This window comes from Falco rusticolus, chromosome 6 (assembly GCF_015220075.1).
Source record: "Falco rusticolus isolate bFalRus1 chromosome 6, bFalRus1.pri, whole genome shotgun sequence".
Lineage (NCBI taxonomy): Eukaryota > Metazoa > Chordata > Aves > Falconiformes > Falconidae > Falco > Falco rusticolus.
The window spans coordinates 25411224-25432335 of record NC_051192.1 but is presented as its reverse complement, the minus strand read 5'-3'; the positions used below and the strand labels follow the sequence as shown (position 1 = coordinate 25432335).

General features: G+C 43.2%; 1 protein-coding gene across 1 annotated transcript; it reads left to right on the top strand.

The window, feature by feature from the left end:
• The first annotated feature begins 5908 nt into the window (after positions 1-5908).
• On the top strand, positions 5909-17533 carry CD164 (CD164 molecule). The gene is made up of 6 exons (XM_037391897.1): positions 5909-6117; positions 8631-8714; positions 10149-10223; positions 12260-12391; positions 13446-13511; positions 14461-17533. The coding sequence occupies exons 1-6, from the start codon at positions 6012-6014 to the stop codon at positions 14619-14621; spliced, it is 624 nt and encodes a 207-aa protein (XP_037247794.1). The 5' UTR covers positions 5909-6011; the 3' UTR covers positions 14622-17533.
• Positions 17534-21112: the final 3579 nt, after the last annotated feature.

Sequence of the window (21112 nt, the reverse complement as noted above, 5' to 3'; positions counted from 1 at the left end):
ACAACATACAGGGTGTTGCACACTCAGGATCTAGGAGAGCTGTGTGGGGTGACTGGGCAGGGGACAACGGGTTGAAGTTACACGACATGGAAAATGTTATAACGAGAAGAGGAGAGAACAACCAGGAAATATTTTGAGTTTCAGGCATAATGATCCTTCAGGCAAGCCACAATTACAGTATTTGTGCCGGTCATGACAGGACACTCTGCCAGAAAAAATGTGGTAAAATCTTTCATCCAGTATTAAGGAGGTCGCCTAAAAGAAAAAGCACATCTTTCAACCCTGGTTCCCCAGTACCTGCAAGCTGGATATACATAAGGAGCCCAAGGTGATGAACAATGAAACACGAAAGGAAGAATCGGCTTAACCTCAATCCAAAATGATGGTTTGTGCCATCTACGGTAACATACATCTCTAATCAAGTCACCAAGAATGCATTGCCTCCTCTGAGAGAGCCAGACCAGAGAAGTGGTGTGTGCAAGCATCCAGAAGACACATACAAGTCCAGTGGCACACTGCTGGGTCTCCAAAAGCTGGGAAATTCAGGAGCAGACTGCAGATGGGGAGGTGGAGGCTTCCGTGGCCAGCTGGTGGTTTTGGAAAAGTTCCCTTCCCAGCAACCATATAAAAAAACTCCCTTCTATAAAGGGCAGACAGCAGCAACCTGCATCCTGAGAAAACTATTATCTTACTGGATTACAGCGTTTTAGCTATGTAAGAAAACCTGGTATCGTTCACGTTTTACTTTATTAGTGTTTTATGCTGGGCTTCTTACTCCATCAAAACACTCTCTTAGAAACTGCTCTAAATAAAATCTTTGTACAGGCATATGTGTTAAAACTGCAAGGACAGTGTGCTAATAAACCATGGGCAGCAGGCTCCAATCGTTAGCCCTTACTAATTCAAGCGCTGATCAAATAAAAGGTGGAGGACAAAGTCATTGACTACAATGTAGTTTACCTAATCTGAGGTCAAGAGGGTTTCTGAATCTGATCCAGGAGGGCTGCTAAGGCCAGTAGAAATTGTTAGTGTGGCTCCTCAGCTACGGAGGTACTCCACACTGATCTGGAGAAGCCCTGAGGTCTCCCAAGTGTATATTAATTTTAATTGTGTCAGGTGGGCCTTAGACAGCATATTTCATCTTCCTACTGACCAGCCTTGCTTTCCTTTTTAGGCTGCCATGGCTACAGCTCTCTGCTATTGTCCTTCATATACTTATTGGTTGGGATACACTTAACTAAACCACTGTTGACCCACAGCCATAACTCAGAGACAAAAGAGTTCCTGCCATCAATTCCAGGGAGAAAAAGGTACTCCGGAGGGCTGGTTTGAAAGAACTTAACTGAAAATGTCAACTATGCAGCATATCAAATAGATCAAAATGATGTGATACAGCTGTTGCATGAAGGAAATGGGTAAGTGGAATGATTTTACACACTTAATAGCAAGAATCTTGATACTGTAATTCTGATAAGGTTTAGGATGCTAAGAAGCAGTAATGGGTGGCCAGCTCAACAGAGCTCAATTGTGCCCGTATCTCAGATGCTGTGAGCAAAGAAGCACTGGTCTAGGTCTTGAGGGTGCAGAGAGAGACGGAGGCTGGGTCAGGCATGGGCAGGGCTGCAAAGCCCATGGGGTTGCAGCTCAGGCAGGGGCCAAGTGTAGGAGCCTCAGCCTAAAAGCATATCTACTGAGAAAAAGCTGGGGAGCTTCTCCTGAGGTTCCTCCTCCTGAAAAGCTCCCAGGCTGGCCAAGGCACCTTTTACCAGCCAGCCAGGCTTCAGGACACAGCCAACATTCTAGGAGATGGGGCTATGCTCCTGTCCTGACACAGACCAGAGCCCAGGGCTGTATTACACCATCACCAACAGAAAAATGCATGTTACCAATAAACAAAATGGATGTACTGATGCAGGAAGACTCTATCTAAACGTTAGCCTTATTTTTCTTTGGTTACCTAAACCAGCCTGACCTCGTTCTGTGGTTGGTCCCAGCTGCACGGGTGAAATGTTTAGCTCTTCCACTCCATCTTGCCTCTACCTGTTGCCTTCCATTCTTCTTCTTAAGGCATCTCTCTTTGGCTTGCCTTAGGCTACAAGCATTGGCATTGGCCTGCACCACTATCTCTAGAAGAGCTAAGAAAAATCTTTTACTATTATTACATCCTCTATACCACTGTGCGTATCTATTTTTATCTGTTCCTTATGTTAAAATCAACCTGGTGGGGCTGAACAAGTGCCTGTACCACAGCATGTGTGAGGGGGCACCAGACACAGCTCCACCTTGCTTGCCTCAGGTGAGCAGGTCGTACAGTGCAGGGGCCAAGGTCCTCACCCAGAACTTCTGCTGGGGACAGACACACAGGCACCTTAAATGAACACTTAGACATCATACAGCATGGCATGCGCAACCCTGTATGTGCCTTGGGGCTGTATCCAGCCCCAATAAGTCACATTTCCGCAGCGCGATTTGCTACTGTACCTGTCTCACAATGCAAGGATTAACTGAGGTTATGAAGCTCTGAGCACAGGAGTTGATGCATTATTTCTGAATGATTACAAAGGCGGTGAATGGCACCCGAATCTAATAATGCATCGTTACGTACTGATATGAAACACCCTGAAACCTCTTTGGACAGTGTATTTTCCTTGTTAAAATACCAACCATGTATTTACGCTCCATATACACATCTCTTTCCATGCATGTAAAATGACAATTTGGAAATCAGAACAAATGCTTGCAAATTGAATGAAATATATGTTCCCTTCAGTTTATCTACTGATTTATTTTTTTTTTTTTCATTTATTGCTACCATCCCAAACTGCAGCGTGCTCCTCTGGAACTTCTTCAAAAGCCCCATTATCACATCTTGCCAAGCATCAAGTGATACAATGCGATCCGCTGCAAATCCTGGGTGTTTACTACCTTTAAAATGTGCTTCCCTATAATGGACATCTGCAGATCCTTAGGTTTTACACATTTTTGCCAAGGACTTTACATAAACTTCCAGTAATGCAGTGCTTGGAATTCCTTATAGATTCAAAACAGAGGTAAATGCCTTACTAACCACTAAGTATGTAACAGTGCAATGAAAAATGAATACTGTGTTGAATGTGATATTTCAAATCCAACAACAACAACCCAGATTGCCATGATCCTGCTGACTGTATGCTACAACGAAGTCCCAAGATGCTGACTTCAAGAAAAAAACAGACAAGCCACATTTATCATTCACTTGGATTCCCACCAGCCCCCAGAATTACATGATAGATGTGTTTTCACTCGCTTGTGGAGATGTGCTGTAGCTCTAATTCTTGCTCTGCTGGTAATCTTAGCTCTGTTTTATTAGGTACTTCGTTTTCCCCGAGTTTTGCTATATATATATATATATATACACACACACACACACACACACACACACTGATTAGAGTCTTGCCTTTTACCCATTACATTTAACGTATGTCCTATTTGTTTTCCTTCCCACAAGGAGAGATTTGTAGTATGTAGTCCTCATGAAATGCAGATTGCAGCAACCATGACACCTCATGAGTCCAGCACATCAACTTAACTGCCACTGCATCCCTCATAAAACACTATGATAACTGCTGAAGATGTATTTAGCATCATAACCCACAAGAACTGCGAAAAGGAAAACCTGAGTTCAAATAATGCCACATGTCTAGCGTCCCTTGTCCCAAAACGACATAAAAATATCTGCAGACGTGGCCAGGAGGGATGGGTGGAAGCCACAAGAAACTCCCATATTCAGTGCTCGCTGTAGTTTCAGTGACGTTGCAGTATCTATTTGTGCTGCTCCTCAATTTATTTTACATGCTGCTTATTCAAAGTTAGAACAGGGACACAGCATTTTAATAATGAATGTGGAAATCATTTCTTCTCAATAAAAAGCCAGCAACTGTAACCATACTGCAAGAATAACTGAACCATTTTACAGTAATGCTCCAGTAAAAAGTATACGCAGAATGAAAGATAACTAAAGTGAGTGTGTGACTTCAGCCACCTTATCACTTCTCAGAACTAAATTCAGATGGAACTGGCATTTACATCCAACAAAACGTGTTCGGTCATTTCACTGCAGCTGCTATGAGGTTCCTGTTCTTACCACAAAACTGATTCTCTGCTGTTTTCTCTGCAGCCCTTTTTCTTTTGTATTTTCACTCTAAGACTCCTTTGCAGGAAGGTAAAGCATTAGCCATCTTGCCCGCTAGCAGAAGCACCACAATATATGATGGTATGGAGGCTTGTCAGAAAGCGCTGTACCCGAATTATATATTGCCAACAGTCCTGCAGACTTTTCTGGAGCTCCCACAATAATCACGATAGGTAGTTTGCCTTAAAGTTTCTGAATTCGTATTGGTCTCCTGGCTCTTGGCAATAAAACACCTCCACAAAAGGACGTAAATGGAAGATTAAGCTAGGGATTTATTTGGCGTTTTCCCCTTTACTGTCCAAGTCCAGGTCACACTTTGGAGAATCAGGGGAGAATTTTCCGGGTTATAACTCTTCTCTTTCATCTGTCCTGTCATTCTGATGGAGCCTTTGTCAAACCAGGACCATACTACAATTTGCTTTATAGCTTGAGCTTGGCTCTCCTTGATTACAAGCAAGCATGAATGTTCCTCTTGGTTTCCTAACACTTGCCTGCGTTGGCATTGCACAAAATGTCGAGGCAGATTTACACAACCTTATTTTTATTTGCATAGTCCACTGTTGATGGTATACATTGACTCAGGCTGCATTAGGGAGAAACAAGGGACAGAGAGATGGGGAGTATGACAGGCAGAGGGGAAACTCTCCCCGGTGGTCAGGAGGGAATCACAGGGTGAGTCGGGAAGGACCCTTGAGATCACCCGGACCCTTGAGATCACCTGTTCCGACTGCAAACCCGACACTACCAAGTCCACTGAAAGAAGCGATGGGATGGTCAAACATCCCCCCCCAGTTGCTCTCTACCGTGCAGCTGGGGGTGACGGCAGTGAAGACCAGGGTTATGGTTTTCTGGTTTTCACCGAGCTTCCCTTCCAGTGCTACAGCCATGGCACCACAGCCTGCCACGCTCCCAGCGCTCGCTCCCCCCGGCGTGGGGACATCCACCTTCCTGCGCTGCATGCTGGTGCTGCGCTTCAGGTGTGACCACCGCCCAGCAACTTTTATTTACACTGCTACGATGTACTATTTCTAAGTTTTTTCAGGATAGAAAAGGGAGAGGGGGGAAGAGGTGAACCTCGCACCTCTGCGAGAGAAATCCCCCGCAAAACCCTGCCCTGGAGCTGGCAGTGCAGCGGGGCCAGGCCGGAGTGGGGCACAAGGCAGCGCTGCCCAGGCACCTTCCGGCGCCTGCGAGCCAGGGCCCGGGTGCGGCGCGCCGAGCAGCTGGGCCCCGGCATCGCGGGCCACCGCAAACCCCCTGCCCCCGGCGGTCCCGGCCCCAGCCATGGCCGGCAGCCGCCCCGCAGGACAGGGAGAGGCGACACGCCGCGGCCGGCCCTCCCCGAGCGGCTGGTGCCCGCGGGCGGGAGGGGCTCGTTCGCCGCCGCCCGGCGCCGCCGCCGCCACCACGGCGCGCCCGGCCCGCCTGGCCGGGAAGCACCGGCGGCCCCGCCGCCCGCTCCCCGCTCCGCTCCACCGCGGCGCTGCCCCGCCTCCCGCTTCGGCCCCAGCCAATGACCGACCGCCGCTCTGCGGCCCCAGCGGGGGCGGGGCCCCGTGGGGACGGGCAGGCGGTCGGGCACCACGTGACTCGCGGGAAACGCTCCCGCGGGGCGGCGGGGGCACGGGGGGAGCCACGGGTGGGCTGTCCTTCCACCCGCGGGATGGGGGCGGGGCCGGGCGGCAAGGGAGGGGGCGGGGCCGGCTCGAGGCGGTGGCGCTCACGTGACGCCGGGGGGCGGGGCGGCAGCGCTCAGAGGGTGCGCGGAGGCGGCGGGAGCGGAGCTGGCGAAGGGACGCACCGAGGAGCGGGAGACGCCACCTTTCGCTTCGCCGCCGCCATGGGCCGGGTACTCGCGCTCCCCCTCACCGCCCTCTGCCTGGCCTGCCTCAGCGGGCTGGCCGCGGGGGCCGCGCAGAGGGCTGCCAACGGCGTCGAGGTCGTTGGTGAGTGCCTCGCCATCCCCCCTCCCCCCCCCTCCCGGCGGTTGCTGACGGGGCAGCCCCTCCCCCCCCCCCGCGCTCGCGCGCTGCCCGTTGGTGCCGGCGGCGAGGCGGCTCCGCGCCCGGGCCGGGCCGACCCTCCGTGCCCGCCGCCGGCGGGGGAGCCCCGCGGTGCCGGCCGCCCGGCGGGGGAGCCGCCCCCGCTCCCTGGCGGCTGGGCCGCAGCCCGCCGCGCTTTTCGCCCGCCTCTCTCCGCCTCCTGGCCCCTCGCTTTCGTTTCCCGCTCGCTGTGGGCGCGGGGGCCCGTGAGGCGCGGGGTCCGTTAGCGCGGCTCGGGCCGCCCCCGGCGCCCCTCCCGGGCGGGGCAGCGGGCAGCGGCTACTTTCGTCTCCGGTGAAACGTACGCGGCGCGTTTGTGCCTTGCGAACCTGGCGCCGGCCGGGTCCGGGGGTTACTTACGTAGGGGGCGTCTGTCACGGCCGCGGGTTGTTCCTTACCCTGGTGGTGGCCGCCCTGCTGCTCCTCGGGGCTCGCCTGATCTTTCTGGCTCTGTGCGAAGGAAGTAAGTTGTTCTGGAAGCACTTTAATGTTCTCTGGCCACGTTGTGTAGTGGTGCTGGGTGCAGCTAAGTGTGAAGCTGGCCAGTAACCTCTGCTTCGGCCCCTCTGCGTTTCCTCTGCGGCCCCACCGACGACGGGGTGCGGGCCGGTGTCGGGCGCCCTGTGGGCAGCGTGAGCTGCTGGGGGCCGCCGCGTCGGCGGTGAGCAGCCTCGGCGTGCAGCAGGAGAGGGCAGTGTCGGTTCAGCGGAACAGGCTTCTGTTAGTGTTTCAGGTTTCCCCCTCAAGTGTAAGGGGAATATCCGAATGTGCAAGAGGCGGTACAACAAGCAGGTTTATCCTGGGAGCAAACGTGGGCTTGCCTGCACTTCAGATCAGAGTTCGTGGTACCTGAGTTACTTTTCCAGTGAAGAGCAGGCACCTGCTGATGGGTAGAGTTGAGAGGCTTTCTACGTGATAACAAGCTCCCCAAGAAAACCTTTTGCAGCAGGAGTAGCATTGGGGAAACGCCTGACACCCTGCCACTGGTTCTTGAAGTTAACAGCGCATTCTTGAAACCTTTTGTTGTGATATAAACGTCTCCTGATCTTTCACTCCTGTGAATCTGTTCCTCCCCCATGCTAGTCTGGGAAAGGTGTTTTGAAACTAGAAGTCCTAGTGCACCTGGCATTAGCTGGCTGCACGGACTGTCTGCCTATCTCTGCAGATGTACTGTGCTACATCTTTTATGTACCAGTGAGGCATTTACAAAAGCAAGCATTATTCGTTCATCAGGAGTGTTGTGCATGCTGTCATCGCTCTTCATGTGTATACCCAGAACAATAAATGACTTCTACTTTTTTCTTCCCTGAAATCTGTTACCTAGGAATTGTCATATAGCTCTTGAAGTGGTTTAAAGTGCCTTCTGAAGGGAACAGGGCAAGTCTGTTGCATACCTCATTCATGCAAACCGACGAAGGTCTCTTCATATGTTTTTTTCATTTCTTGAAAGTGAAAAAATAGCACCAGTATTTCTAGCCTGCTCCTGCAGTAACCAAGAGAAAGGCCAGGTAGATTCAGTCTTACTTCAGATTTAGTAAATAATGAAGTTAATGTATCTGTAGTTGTTATCTTGAGATGTATATTACCATGCTGACTGCTGAAGAGCTGTGAATAGAGGAGAAAGGTGAAAGGTCACCCAAAGGTGCCTGGAGTAGGTGGGTATGATGTGAAATGTGCTGGAGCGTATGGGGTATAAGGAGTTGTGGGTTGTATGTGGGTTTTCTGAGTACGATGCTGTATGAGTCAGTCTTAATTAAAATTAATGCAGTAAAGTCGTAGATTGGAAGACAATCTTATTTGATCCAGGTGGTGGATGTGTTGTCATTGTGGTTTTAAGGCAACAATGTTTGACTGACATTAAAAAGCTGCTGGACTGGTTAGGTTGCTGGCTTCTCCTGTGATCAAAATGTGAATAGGTTGACTTTCTGCTCCGCTTTATATGCGTTTGTATACAAAGTCCTCTAGGTTCTTGTCTTTATTTCCCATACTTGGGTTGCTTTCTGCTGTAGGGTTGTTTATAGCTGGCTATATTACCTAAAGGAAAAATACAATTGAAAGGAGCACAGCTCTTACCATCTGAGGTTTCAGTTAACTTTGAAAAATTAATTTGGTAACTTCATTAGAGTAGTATATTCTACGTTATCTGAGTATGAGACAAAATCTTGGTGTACATGTGGGGTCTGGTTTTGGAGTGTCAGTAGTGTCTGGAGGGAAATGCATTTCTGTTTTGTCAAATGCATTCCTAAGTTGCAGCTTTCAGTTGTAGTTAGGTTAGTGCGAAGGATTGCACCTTAACCTGGGAGATGTACGTATGGTAGGGTATGGATCTAAGAACTGATTCTGTGGGTGAAGTTGCTCTTTTGACAGTGGTAATTTTGTCTTAATCTGTGCATTGCTTTTTTTTTTTCTTTTTTTAGGTATTTGTGAAAACATTTCTGACTGCAGTTCATGTATTGACAATGATACAAATGTAGCCGTCTGCAAGTGGATCACATGTGAAAGTAAGGAGGACAACACAGTGCAGATTCTTACTATGCCATACAGAACTTTAAACCCAACTAGACCTACTTCATCATCTATATTAATGTTCATTACATAAATAAGCTGGTTTGTTTCATAACCTAATGGAGCATTAATTCATAGGTTGTATCTGTTAAACATTTCAAGTTCTTATGTGGTGACAGCTGAACATGTTCAAAATAATCCCAGATTTTTAAGCCTTCTGATATAAATCTGTACTGTTGATAAGTTAATGTTTTCTAGATGGTTCAGACTGGTTTTAGAACAAACTAGTTACTAGTGTTTGCTAAGGAGTCACAAGTGGATTCTGATATGCAGACGTGTATACCTGTGTTTCAGTCCCTTTTGGGGTTTTGTCATAGAGCTGGTGGTCACAACCACTACTCCTGAACTGAAGTGCAATAAGGGAGAGGAGTCCATTAAATAAGATTAGTTAAGAGTAGTGTTTCTAAAATTGCAGCCCACTGAAGGGAACATGACAGAGCCAAAGAAGCATTAGCTGGTCTAATTCTGAGCCATGTTTTTTCCATTGTAGGAGAGTTGGATTTAACTACATTTAGGTAAAATCTGGCACCTACAGCCCTGGAGGAGGTTGCAGCTGACAAAGTCATACAGAGATTACATAAGTAGTCATCAGGTGGATTATTTGTATTTCCTATGTGAGGTGGAAACAGAGTAAGATGAGAGAATGGCTTGACTGTAATAGTGATTTTGTAGCACTTGATTGTAGGTAACCAAGACAGGCTATGCAAAAAGGCTAAGATGCTTTGGAACTAACGAAAAGAATTTTGGATGTAACTTGTCTGGTACAAGAGTGCCCTTCAAGAAGCTCTTTTTCTGAATCTGCATGTGCTCTCTGACTAGCAGGCACATACAGCAAACATGCAGGAGATCTGTGTAACTTCTTTGAGGGAGGGGATGGTATGCAGGCAGAGAATAAGAAACTGGTGCCTTCAACAATTTCAAGGTCAAAGATCTGTTTGAAAAGCTGGAACTAATTGCTTGCATTTAGGATTTTTTTAAGACAGACTTTATGATGCTACCCATAGAGATGCAAAACATTTAACTTGAAAAATGCTACAAATAGTAGAAACACAGTCTAATTTTATAGCCTAGGAAGGAAAAATACCAAGCTGTATTGTTACTGCAAAATGTTGTATAACCATGTAAAAGTATTGCCTAAGTGTTGATTTGAGTGGTAGAATAACTAGTGAAAGAAAATACTAAAACTTTTCTAAATTCCAATTATTAATATAATACTCAAGTCTTACATATTGAAGTGGCTTTATTGTTATCCTGGCTTGAAGATGGTGTTTAGTTTGTCCTACGAACAGTTTATTAGTATTTAGGAACAATGTCTCAACCGCTTTAAAGTTCTGCCACTGTAAATATTCTTGTCTCTACTTTTCTGACAGGAGAAAGCATGTGTGTAAATGAAACAGAAATAGTTTTGAAGAATCAGAGCTGTACAGCTGTAGAACAATGTTCTTGTAAGTATTCAGATACTCAGCTTTCACATTGTTGAATATGAAGCAGTTGTGTTTACAGCTCCTTCACCTGTAGACCTTGGTAATACTTTCTACAACTTACGTAAGCACATACAAGTATGTAAATAAGCCCATTGCTTCTAGCTTAAAGCTGTGATGTGATGCTAAAATGCATAGTTTCATTGTGCATTCAGTTAACAGCTTACATTTGCTGTTTCAAGAAGCCTGATCTACTTTACTAGACAAACATCTCTGGCTACTGGCTTGGCTTCTTAGGTGAACATGGATAACGTTTCCTGTTAAATACAGTGCGTTCTAAGGAACTTGTCAGCATCCTCAAGACAGCAAGCTTCATATTCAACAAAAAGTCATACCTGTTAAGTCCATTGTTTCATCTGAGGTGCAGTAAAAAGGAAAAACTTAAGAACCTCCCAATTTTAATTGTTAACTAGTACAGCTCTTCATGCAGTTCTGAAGTGCAGGGTCTGGGTTATAGGACTGTGTAAGGTAAATTCTTCATGCTAGGAACGTGCTCTGTTGCATATCTACTTCAGTCTTCTCATTAATTTGTGCTTGCTGTGCAAAGCAGATTTGCAGGGTATGAATAATTTAGATTAAGTCTTGAATTTCACTTTTGTGAAAGCCTGCCAGTTTTAGTTTTTCTGAAAGCTGACCAGAAATAGACTTCAAAATAGGATTTTCATATTTTAAGGTCTAGAACAGAAAATGAAAACTCTTAATACTCTTGTCTAGGTGAGTTCAACAGTGTGGCCAAAGAGGCTGGCTCACATCAATAGAGACGAAGCTTCCATACTGCTATGGGCATCTTGTGGTGGTGGCAGCAAGTCAGAAATAATTCCACATGACCCCGTTTCTAAAATTGTAACAATCATCTCTTAATCAGGACTGTTAAAAGTACCATTTCTCAGTGCTTTGCAAAGAGAGCATGCTGTTACAATGCCTTACTCTATATCTAAGAGTAGAATTTCTACAATCTGTTCCTGTTAACCTGATAACATCACTACAAGTTTATTGTATTTTAGCTTTGCATGTTCAAGGAAACTTACATTGTCACCTTCATTAGAGGATCTTTGTTGGTGTGAAAGGAGCCTGTATACCTTATCAGCTCTTACTTGCAGAGTCATGGCTTAGCACTATATTTGGGATTGACATGGAGGAACGTTAAGGTGGACTTAAACTGACTAGATGCAAATGGGACCTGAGAGACAGTAGATTCTGATATATGCAGCTTATCTCTAGAAAGTCAGCTCTGGCTGCCTACCATGCTGAATTGTTTCAAGATGTAAATAACCACATTTAAATTAGTCTGAGCATTAAAGGCTTCTGGACATAATGGTATTTCATCAGGAAGCTTGCTGATTTATCAGTGTATGATTAAGCAACAGTTTGGATAAGCTGTCCATGTGTGATTAATTCAGTTAATACAGTAGGTTGCAGAAGGCTTCACAGTTGTTTGGTTTGGGGTTTTTTATAGCACATGCTGAAGCTGAGAGCACCTACAACCAGCAACAGCTCTCAGAACAGAAAGCTTAAACTTTTGAATTCTTGAGGATGTTTTGAGTTTCCCCCCATACTGCTTCAGCTAACCGTTCTGTTTTCTAGTTGAACTTGATAGCTCAGGTTGAATTTTAGTTGCAGTGGGGTTGGGAAGCAGTACTGAATATCTCGTTTCCTATTGTCTAAAGCATGCACAGTTTATGCTTATACGATAGGACTCTTCTCCCTCTTGTTTGGTTTGAGGAATCTTGAGTTGCCAGTTGGACACTGGCTTGATTGGGCTGCCTGTGACAAGGTTCGTGTATTCAATTGTGCAACTTTTGCTGTTAGTGTGGTAGATTGAACTTCCAACTGCTTTGTAACTTCAAACCAAAACTACAATAGAATTCAGTGCTATACAAATTCCCTAAAACTCAGCCTGCTGCTGTTCAATTTGGGCTTTGGTGTTTTGTTTTGTTGGGTTTTTTTTTTGTTAAACACTGTCATTGGTCTCTTTAATGTAACTCTTTATTCTTTAATAGCTCCTACAGATGTTCCTCCTTCCAGTGCTACTACGCTGTCTTCCAATACTACTACACCACCTGCCAATAGTACCACAGCATCTTCCAATACTACCACAGCCAGTCCTGCTACCACAGCTCATACTACTATAGGTAATATAGTACTACTGAACATAGAATGGCAGTAAACTAGGAACTGGAGAATAAAGGACAAGGACTTTTTCCACAGATCACTGTAGTAGCATGAATACTAAACGCCTGACATATGGAATGCAGAAATGGTCCCAAAGTTTGGAAGAAGTTAACAGAGAAAATGCTCCTTTTCAACAAAATTAAGAATTGGCTCAGTAGTAATTGTTTGAATTAGATTAGTAATTTCTGCTAACCATGAGCTACTGTGAGTTTGATTTTTTTTTCTTATTGTTGTTGACCAGTTCAAAATTTTCTGTTCTTGTATGTGCTGCCATCTTAACAGTGAAGCTCTTACAAAAAAACCCCCTAACAACAAACAAAAAAACCCACCCCAAAAACCTAATCTTTAAAAGCATCTGATGTTTAAGGGATGTGGAAGGTAATGAGTTGATGCTTGATTAGGCTCAGAATAGCCTAATGTACAGGAGGGTGATGTGTGAGTAAACCTACAAATGTTGGCTTCTTGTCCCAGGCACATAGTGCAATATAGATTAATTTTTAGTAATGCTAATCTGGGGGTGGGATGTGCCAGAGACCCAGGACAGGAGTAGAAAGGGGAATCTTTGCTGTCCTGCAAGTGTTTCTCCCATCTAGAGATATTACAATAAGTAATTTTTCTAGTACAATGAATGCTAATTGATTAAAGGCTGTTTAATGAAAGCCTTTTTCCTTGATGCAGTTTCTCAGGTGTCCTGAAGCAGCTGTCTTGATTGTTGTTCAAATACCAGCATTTATATTAGTGCTTTTTTCTAAATAAAGAATCGTTGTCTGATCTGTGGAGAACCTTGAAATATTTGGATAAGGGTGGTATGCAAGTCTGAAAAAAATACTTATTGCAGAAACTTGGCTTAATGCCATGCAGCTGAACATCTGAATTGTGTGGGGTGCAGTCTGAGGTCAAAGCTTCTCCTTGTTTAAGCAAAACAAGACAAATGATTTACATAAGAACTTCAGTGCTTGCAAACTTTGCCCTTGAAGTTTATGGTATGTGTACATACTGTCTTCTCTCAAACAGCTAACATCACCAACGTAACTACACATGCTGCCATTACTTCAGCTACTACAACACCCAGTATTCCAGGTAACTGCTACTACTAGCATAATTACAGCATAAAATACTTTGTGTTGCTTTAAAAGCATTATCTTGAAAGACCTACCAAGTGACAACATTAAAGGAGTATTGGTGTATCTGCTGTTGTCACTTCTAACTTTATGGTGCATCTCATTTTGTTAAGGTCGTGGATATATGTATGTAGCAAGGTAATACCCTGAGAAAGAGCTAATTGGTGAGATATTAACGGTTGGAAGTGTTGGTCAAATGAAATCAGCTGGCTGCTTTTAATAGTGTGGCTGGAAGTCACTTGTTAACTTGCTTATCTTCGGGAGGTGGTATTTAGTTTTTTTCACTTGGAGCACAATAATGGGATACCTATAAAAAAAGAAAATTGAGCTACAGTGATGGAAATAAGCTGAAATATTTTATTACTTCATGAAATAGCATATTCATGACTGATGCTGAAAAGCTCTTTAAAACTAGCTGTCAGCAGATGGCTATTATTTCCAGCTTCATATGTGTTGTGGCTTCAGCTGACTTCTTTAAGTGTAACTCTTGGGGTAAAGTACAGTAGGTGGAAGATAATAATTAAATTTGAATTTAAGCTAAAAACTAGAGCAAGCAGCATAGGTGGGAAAATGTGTTTTGAATGTGAGCACATCAATAATATACTCCTATGTACTTCAAAAAGCCAAAGCTTTCCTCCTGTACAAATAAAGTTCAGCTGGGACTTGCTCAGTGTTGAGGTCCAGTGCAGTTTGCCTATAAATAACTCTAGCCTTGTACAATTTAATCACATTTCAGTAACACTAAGCTAAATGCAGCTGCTGACATGTCTTTACTTTTGATTTTTTTGTTGTTTTCTTATTGGTACTTGGATGTTTTCAGTAATCTTAATACAGTGAAGCCAATACTAAAATCTATAAAACTTCCGTGAGTATTGTGCACTCACAAACTCTGATGTGGTGTTTAACAGGTACGAATGCTACTGTGACTCCTGCACCTTCTCCACGCAAATCTACATTTGATGCTGCGAGTTTCATAGGTGGAATTGTCCTTGTTCTGGGTCTGCAGGCTGTTGTTTTCTTTCTGTACAAATTCTGCAAGTCGAAAGACCGAAACTATCATACACTTTAGAACCTGCCACTTTATAATGGACTAGTAGCCCAACACCTGTAGTTCACTGAACCAAAATATTTTCTGTTGCTCATGGAAGACAGCAGTTCATAATTTCCTTTCAATCTTTAAAAGAAGACTTTAAAAGAATATTTTTGCAACATTATACTTGGTAAGAGGTGATATGAATCTCTTCAACAGGATTACTTGCAATATGCTGCATGGGTTTTAATGGCTGTCTTACTTTCCTTTAGTGGCTGCTGCTGTGGGACTTTTTTTTTTTATATGCCAAAAGTAGACATTCAGAGATTCTTATTCAGTGGCGACACTGTCTTGAGTAGACAATCTCATGATGACTTGTTGTGACAGCTAATTTAATCAACATTTGATACAGTATCCCTTTGGTTTTATCAGGATGTGAATTATTGGTGATTGACTTCAGGGAGTGAAATGCCATTTATACTAGGTTATGGCTCTTACAGCATGCTGCTAGAAAGACGAACAAAATTGTAGAAGTAGATAATGTCTTAACAGAATAACATAACCCATAAACTTTTTTACAAAAGAATAGAGGTTGCCTGATTAAATACTGCATTCCAAACTGAGATCCTATGTCCTTTCCAGGTAATGTTGAGGCTGGAGAGGGGGATGTAGGGATTATCCTTCTAAAGGGGAAATGAAGATTAGTGCCTTAAAGACTAGAAATCAGTAGGCTATAAAAGCATCCCACCTATTTAAAAAATAAATAAAACTGTTAATACTGGCTTTATATAGGAGAATGACTTGAGCATTCCAGGTTAAAAACTTTTTACACTAAGTAGCTTACCTTTTGTTCTGGCCTACAAAGACCAACCATAAAACTAGTGATAAAATTCAGTTCACTCCCTATATAAAAAGGCAACAACTTACATTTATACTTGAAATACTGGTGTTTGGGCAATCCTGGGGTTTTTCTTATTCAAATGGTTCTTAAACTTGTGGCAATTAATTTCAGGGTTTTGGTTTTGTGTTGGCTTTTTGTTGGTGTGTTGGTTTTGGGTTTTTTTTTACCCTTCTGTATGTCTGCTTGCTGTAGGAGCAGTTAAGGGTAGTTAAGATGATCTGCTGATTTGATCCTGGTCAGGATTGCTGTAGTCCTGGGACTGCCAGGGCTACATCTTTTTTTTTTTTTTTTTTTTTTTTTCTCTCTCCCTGCTTCCTGCCATCAGGTTTGTGTCACCCTGCAATAAAATGGTTAAAGAAATCTATTCAGCCAAATAGTATTTTTCTTTTCTTTGGCTGGATCAGCCGTGTGATCTGAGTATCAAAGGTAGGTCATGTCCAATGTAGACTGACTTGAACACCTGTGAAAATAAACCCACAGGAAAAATGGAGGTAAAGATAAAATTTGTGAAAAAAGTGGCAGATGTAGAACATAATACATAGCTTTTGATAATATCCCTGATTATGAGTTTCAGGATAATCTGTAGTACTGTCTTACTGGCCCTGGCTTGGCTGGAATTTGGCACCCAATACAAAATGATAGCATTAGTGCAGATAATAGTCACAGCAGTAGAACTTAAATATGAAGCAAAAATAAGTGCACTTCAGTTGGAAACTTTAAAGTGCACAGTGTTGCCTTCTTGTGTTCTTCTAGTTTGGATGGAATTGTTTTTATCGTGCTGCATAGAAAACTCTAATTCCTACAAAATACAGAAGTTACTCACCAGTACTGTATCTTTGAGTTCATTAGTTTTGGGTTTTCTAAACAAAACTAAGACAATCAGCTCAGGTTTATTAAAACAGCAGAGTGAGTGGCCAGTTTCCAGCAACAGTATGTGTGTGGGTTAGATGGTATATCCTTGGCCTTATTGTGAAATCACATAATCTGTCCTTTCCCTATCTCAGAACTATTTTACTACATTTATTTGTTTAAAAAGATACCCATGAGCTTGTATTCTGTGTTTTGAAGTGAGCAACGTACTTAAAGTGTGACAGTTCTTCAGCTCGGCAAAGAAAACTGTATGCCTAGTATATAACTTTTTTTGCCCTCAAAGGGCTATCTTTTGGGAAACTTGCAGGAAAGTGCTACAGAACACTTCATAGCATGGAAGGCATTGCCACAAAAAGTTACTGCTCTGTTAAATGTTGCTAAAATGCTTGTCCTGAGTTATGCTGATAATGATTTAGGTTGCTGATAAAGTATGCTGGTAAAGCAAACTAAAAATAATTTTTAAAGTGCCTTAAAGTTGCTTAATCTTTTGCCTCAAATTTTGTTTAAAAGGGTAGAAGGGATACCTTGCCTTAGTTACTGAATTTTTCTTGGTGCCAGCAATTGCTACTTTCCAAGTCTTTAGGAAACCCAGGATCTCTGACATGTACTGATGCCAATCTGAAAAACTCGAGCTTGTACTATACCAATTTAGTGACGTTCTGGAAGGCCTGCATTATGCACCGCTTGCTCATTAGCCTTGCCAACAAGGTATAATCCACAGTTTACAGAGTTGTAGCTAGGATTGTTTTCCTTTCAGTTGTTTGGGGGGCGGGGAGGGAGGCTCGGTTATATGTCTTCAGCATGTGCTTGGCTGCCTCACTATAGGAAGTAATTGCTCCTTTGTGAAACAGCAGTATCAGCTGATCTGTGCTGTGTACTTGCAAAAAAACCTGGAGTAACAACTTGCAGTTTTTCTTGGCCTTGTGTTTTGAAGTGGAAGGTAGCTCATAGATCTGTAGTTGTATTTGCCCCTAAATCAATTTTAGGCACTGAACTGTAGTGACTCTTCAAGTTATCTGGCTTTTTCTTGAAGCCAAATTGTGCAAATATAAAGCTGTTATCTTATGAATGTTCTCTGCAGGTGTTGCTGTAAAAGTTTGTATTTTGTCCTCAGCGGAAGAAAACTGAAATGGTTGTAATCACAAAACCAAATTGATAAATAAAAATCGGTTGAATGGAATTTTACTTGTAAACTTTTTTTAATGTGAGCAATCCTGGGGCGGATTGTCTACTGACTTGCTGGAGATAAGAGCTGTTTTCCATAGCGATTGAAAAACATGGTGGGGAAAGAAGGAGAATGAAAGTTTTTAAGAGGTAAGTTAGCTCTCCTAAATACAGCATTGACTTTGCATTTGGTATGTGCAGCAATACTGATACAGATTTAGAATTGTCTCCAAAAGAATTCTTATTTAGGTAGTGTTTTCCATGTTCGTTTAATCCTGTTCTCCCCTTTAAAGCCAAAGAACGGCAAGGCATTTACTAGGTGTTCCGGTTGCAACAACCTGTAAGGCTTAATGCTCCTCTTCCCAATAGCAAAGCTCGTAATGCTGGATGTCACCTGTGAGGTGGCAGAGGGACTGCAGTCTGTGGTTCCAGGGAGGCTGTTAATAACCCCTGCATTGTAGCATCTTCTTGTGTTACAATCTTTGACCTGTATGAAAAAAGTATTGCTCTGAGCCTTCTTTCTTCATTCCTTGAGTAGGAGGAGGATATTTGCTAGGAAATAAGAGAACAGAGGGGGTGCAACGCTGTAGTTGCAGACTGATTAAAAATGATAACCAGCTCTGAGTGAAGTAACCTCAGTTGCATGTCATGACCTCGATGCTTTTGTGGGTCGTGAGTGATGTGCGAATGTGTCACAGGTTGTATTGACTATAACTCAGTCTCATATGGGGAAACTGCAAAAACTTTAGTAGCCTTTCTGGAAAGGCTGTATAGAAATGGAGGAATCTTAGAGCTTCCTGATGTGCTTAAAATTGCTATGCCTTCCAGGAAATCATCCCTTTGCTGCATGCAGTCAGACTTCATTAAGTTTTTGTTACAGTGCAACACTGAAAGCTGAAGCATAGTACCAGTCTTACGTTACTGCTGTTCTTTGAAGGTAGTCTTCTGTAGGTATAGGACTCGCTCAGAAATAATCTTTGAATTTTTCTGGATGAAGCCAAATAATACTTGAAGTATTTTATCAAGAAGCTGTAATTAGCTGGAGATAGATGCTGCTGCAGCAGTAAAAAGGGGCTAATTGCTTCATACTGATGATTATTGCTCTACTTCCAAATCAGCATTTGGTCCCTGGAATGTGCTAGAATCACATTTGATGGCTTCTCTAGTGACAGTTGACCTTGGATAGTTATCAGTCACCTTGTCCTTCATATAAGGCATACATACCTTAAAAAGAATTCATGTTATTTGATAAATGATTCCACAGTGTTCAGAGTATGTTGTGACTTGTTTTGATGTAGCAGCAAGCTTGAACAGAATAAAAGTTTGTTTCAGTAATGGTGAAGGATGTCAACCTTATTCTAGGAATTCTAAATAATAATAATCCTGATCTCTAAATACTGCAGCATTTCTAACAGAAGTAGAGTTCCTTTACTATGTGTTAAACCAGTATAATGCTGTTAAAGGTTGCTGAGTTTAATTCTAGATCTTAGTTACTTATTAAAAAAAAAGTACTGAGGGGGTTGATTATTCATGTTCACAAGCATCCAGGGATGTGGATAGTGTTAAAAGACACACAGGTTAGTATTCTAACTCATCAAAAGCTGCCATACAGTTTGACACATCTCTGAAAGACAGCTTTGTGTCCTTTATTGGCTAGGCTAGAAAAGCAAGCTTTTTTCCATGCAAGAGAAACGCAGATAAGTTTATTCATTTTTTTCCTGTTTTCTTCTAGTTCAGTAGGAGGAGGGGAGAAAAGGTGCTAGGGAAGGTGGAGCTGCTGAGGCTTCTGATGAGTCATCTTTAAACAGGCGTGAAAGGTTCAGTGTACAGGCTGCAACCTTTGGGGCTGAGAGCAGTGCATGGGGCAGGATGTGGTGGTCAGGGCTTGCAGTAGGAAAGCAGTGGAAGAAGAAAAAAAGCAAACCGGCAAACACCAGACCCAATGCTTTAGCTCTAAGCACTTAGCTATGCTTTGCACCACCCATGTTCCAAGGTTACCACAATAAAAGGAAGCCTTTTAGTTTTGGCTGATAGCCTTGCCTTTTTGTACTGCACTGTGTTGTCTGGGAAGGGAGGAGATGCAGAGCTGCTCATGCTTGAGAGGAGGAGCTGCACCACCCAGTACCTAAAATGGGTGAGCAGGTGAACTGGCTGGAGCTGCTATGGAACACTGCATCCAAGTATGTTGAAGTACATACACACAGTACTGGAGCATTACTGCCTCTCTCTGATTTGTATGTAAATTGTTCTTTCTTACTTCAAGGCTGCCAGTTCAGTGGCATTTTCTAAAAGGCCCTGGACTGATTAAACATACATTTAGGTTTACTTCTGGACCAGCCTTTGTTTCTGTAGCTGCAGGAGGACAGTGGGAAGAGACTTTTCATTTAGGTGTGGTAATAGCCTATCTGCCATTCTCTCCTCCCGTCTGCTAGGCACCTGAAAACACAAGTAACATATAAAAAGTCACCAACCATGGCATGATACTCAAAAAAAAATTTTATTCCGGGACCATTGCTAGATAAATACCTTCCTTCTGCCTCCTTTCCTTAATTTTTGGAACACTTGCAACTTCTTTTTTTCCCCTGTTTGCTAGCTGTACATCCTGCTTACCTTGCTTTTAAAGATAAATCTTTAAAGGGATTTGATTTACCATCCAGATGAAAGCTGGTATATATACAAATCACAGTTTGCAGGCTAGCAAAGCATTTGGTTGTTTTGCAGCCGTATCAGTTTATTCCCAATCCCGCTGTTACTGTCTGTGGTCTTGGAGTGTTTCCTCCTGTTTCATTACTGCTGCTTGGGTCAAAATTCAAAGGATGCTGCTGGTCATCCCCATGCAGAGTGGATGCTGAAAGCTTGTTGCTTTGGACCGGAGCTGCAGAACATGAGTGTTGTCAACAACACAGAGTTAGAGCAGAACTCAAGTAAATGCAGAAATTCTTGCTTCTGATCTCTAAGCAGAATGTTAGAGTGAAAAGAAAGAAAAACCACACAACAAAAACCCTACAACAAGTTGTGAACGCTCAGCATAGTACTAATAGTACTAATAGAATAATAGATTGCTTAGTCAGGAAAAAGTGGTTCATGGGTGATCTTGACTTAAAGTAGAACAAAAACTATTTGCAGATAGTTGCAACTGTTTGCAAAAACTATTTGCAACTATCTGCAATTTTTGCAGCTCACCCCATGCCCTTTTCATTCATAGTAATGAGTGTATCAGCATTCGTTCCTGCAGCAGGAGACATCTCAGTGAAACTGAAAACTTGCTGCCCCAAGTCTACTTCATTATATGTGGCTATTTTCCCCACAACTCTGTCTTTTCTGGACCCATTGAAAGCCAAGATTAAAAGGTGTGGATGGGTATTAATTATTTGTTCCCAGTGACACTAAATTTGCTAGTGAATTCCAGTCTTGGTCTTTTTCTGAAAAATCAGAGATGCAGCTACTTAATGCCAACGCTTCAGCCACTCAAAAAATCCCCACTGAATCAAATGCTTTGCTTGCTCTCAGCCATGATATGATGTAACCCTGATTTGTATCTATGTACAGTGTGGTGTTGCCATACCACTTCTTAACCCTACGTTAACCTTTCCTA

What these genes read in the sequence shown, in the direction of transcription:
- CD164 (XM_037391897.1), top strand. Translation starts at nt 6,012, where the DNA reads ATGGGCCGGGTACTCGCGCTCCCCCTCACCGCCCTCTGCCTGGCCTGC. An exon ending in CAAGTGGATCACATGTGAAA is followed by an intron (nt 8,715 to 10,148) that starts GTAAGGAGGACA and finishes CTTTTCTGACAG; the next exon opens with GAGAAAGCATGTGTGTAAAT. An exon ending in CACAGCTCATACTACTATAG is followed by an intron (nt 12,392 to 13,445) that starts GTAATATAGTAC and finishes TCTCTCAAACAG; the next exon opens with CTAACATCACCAACGTAACT.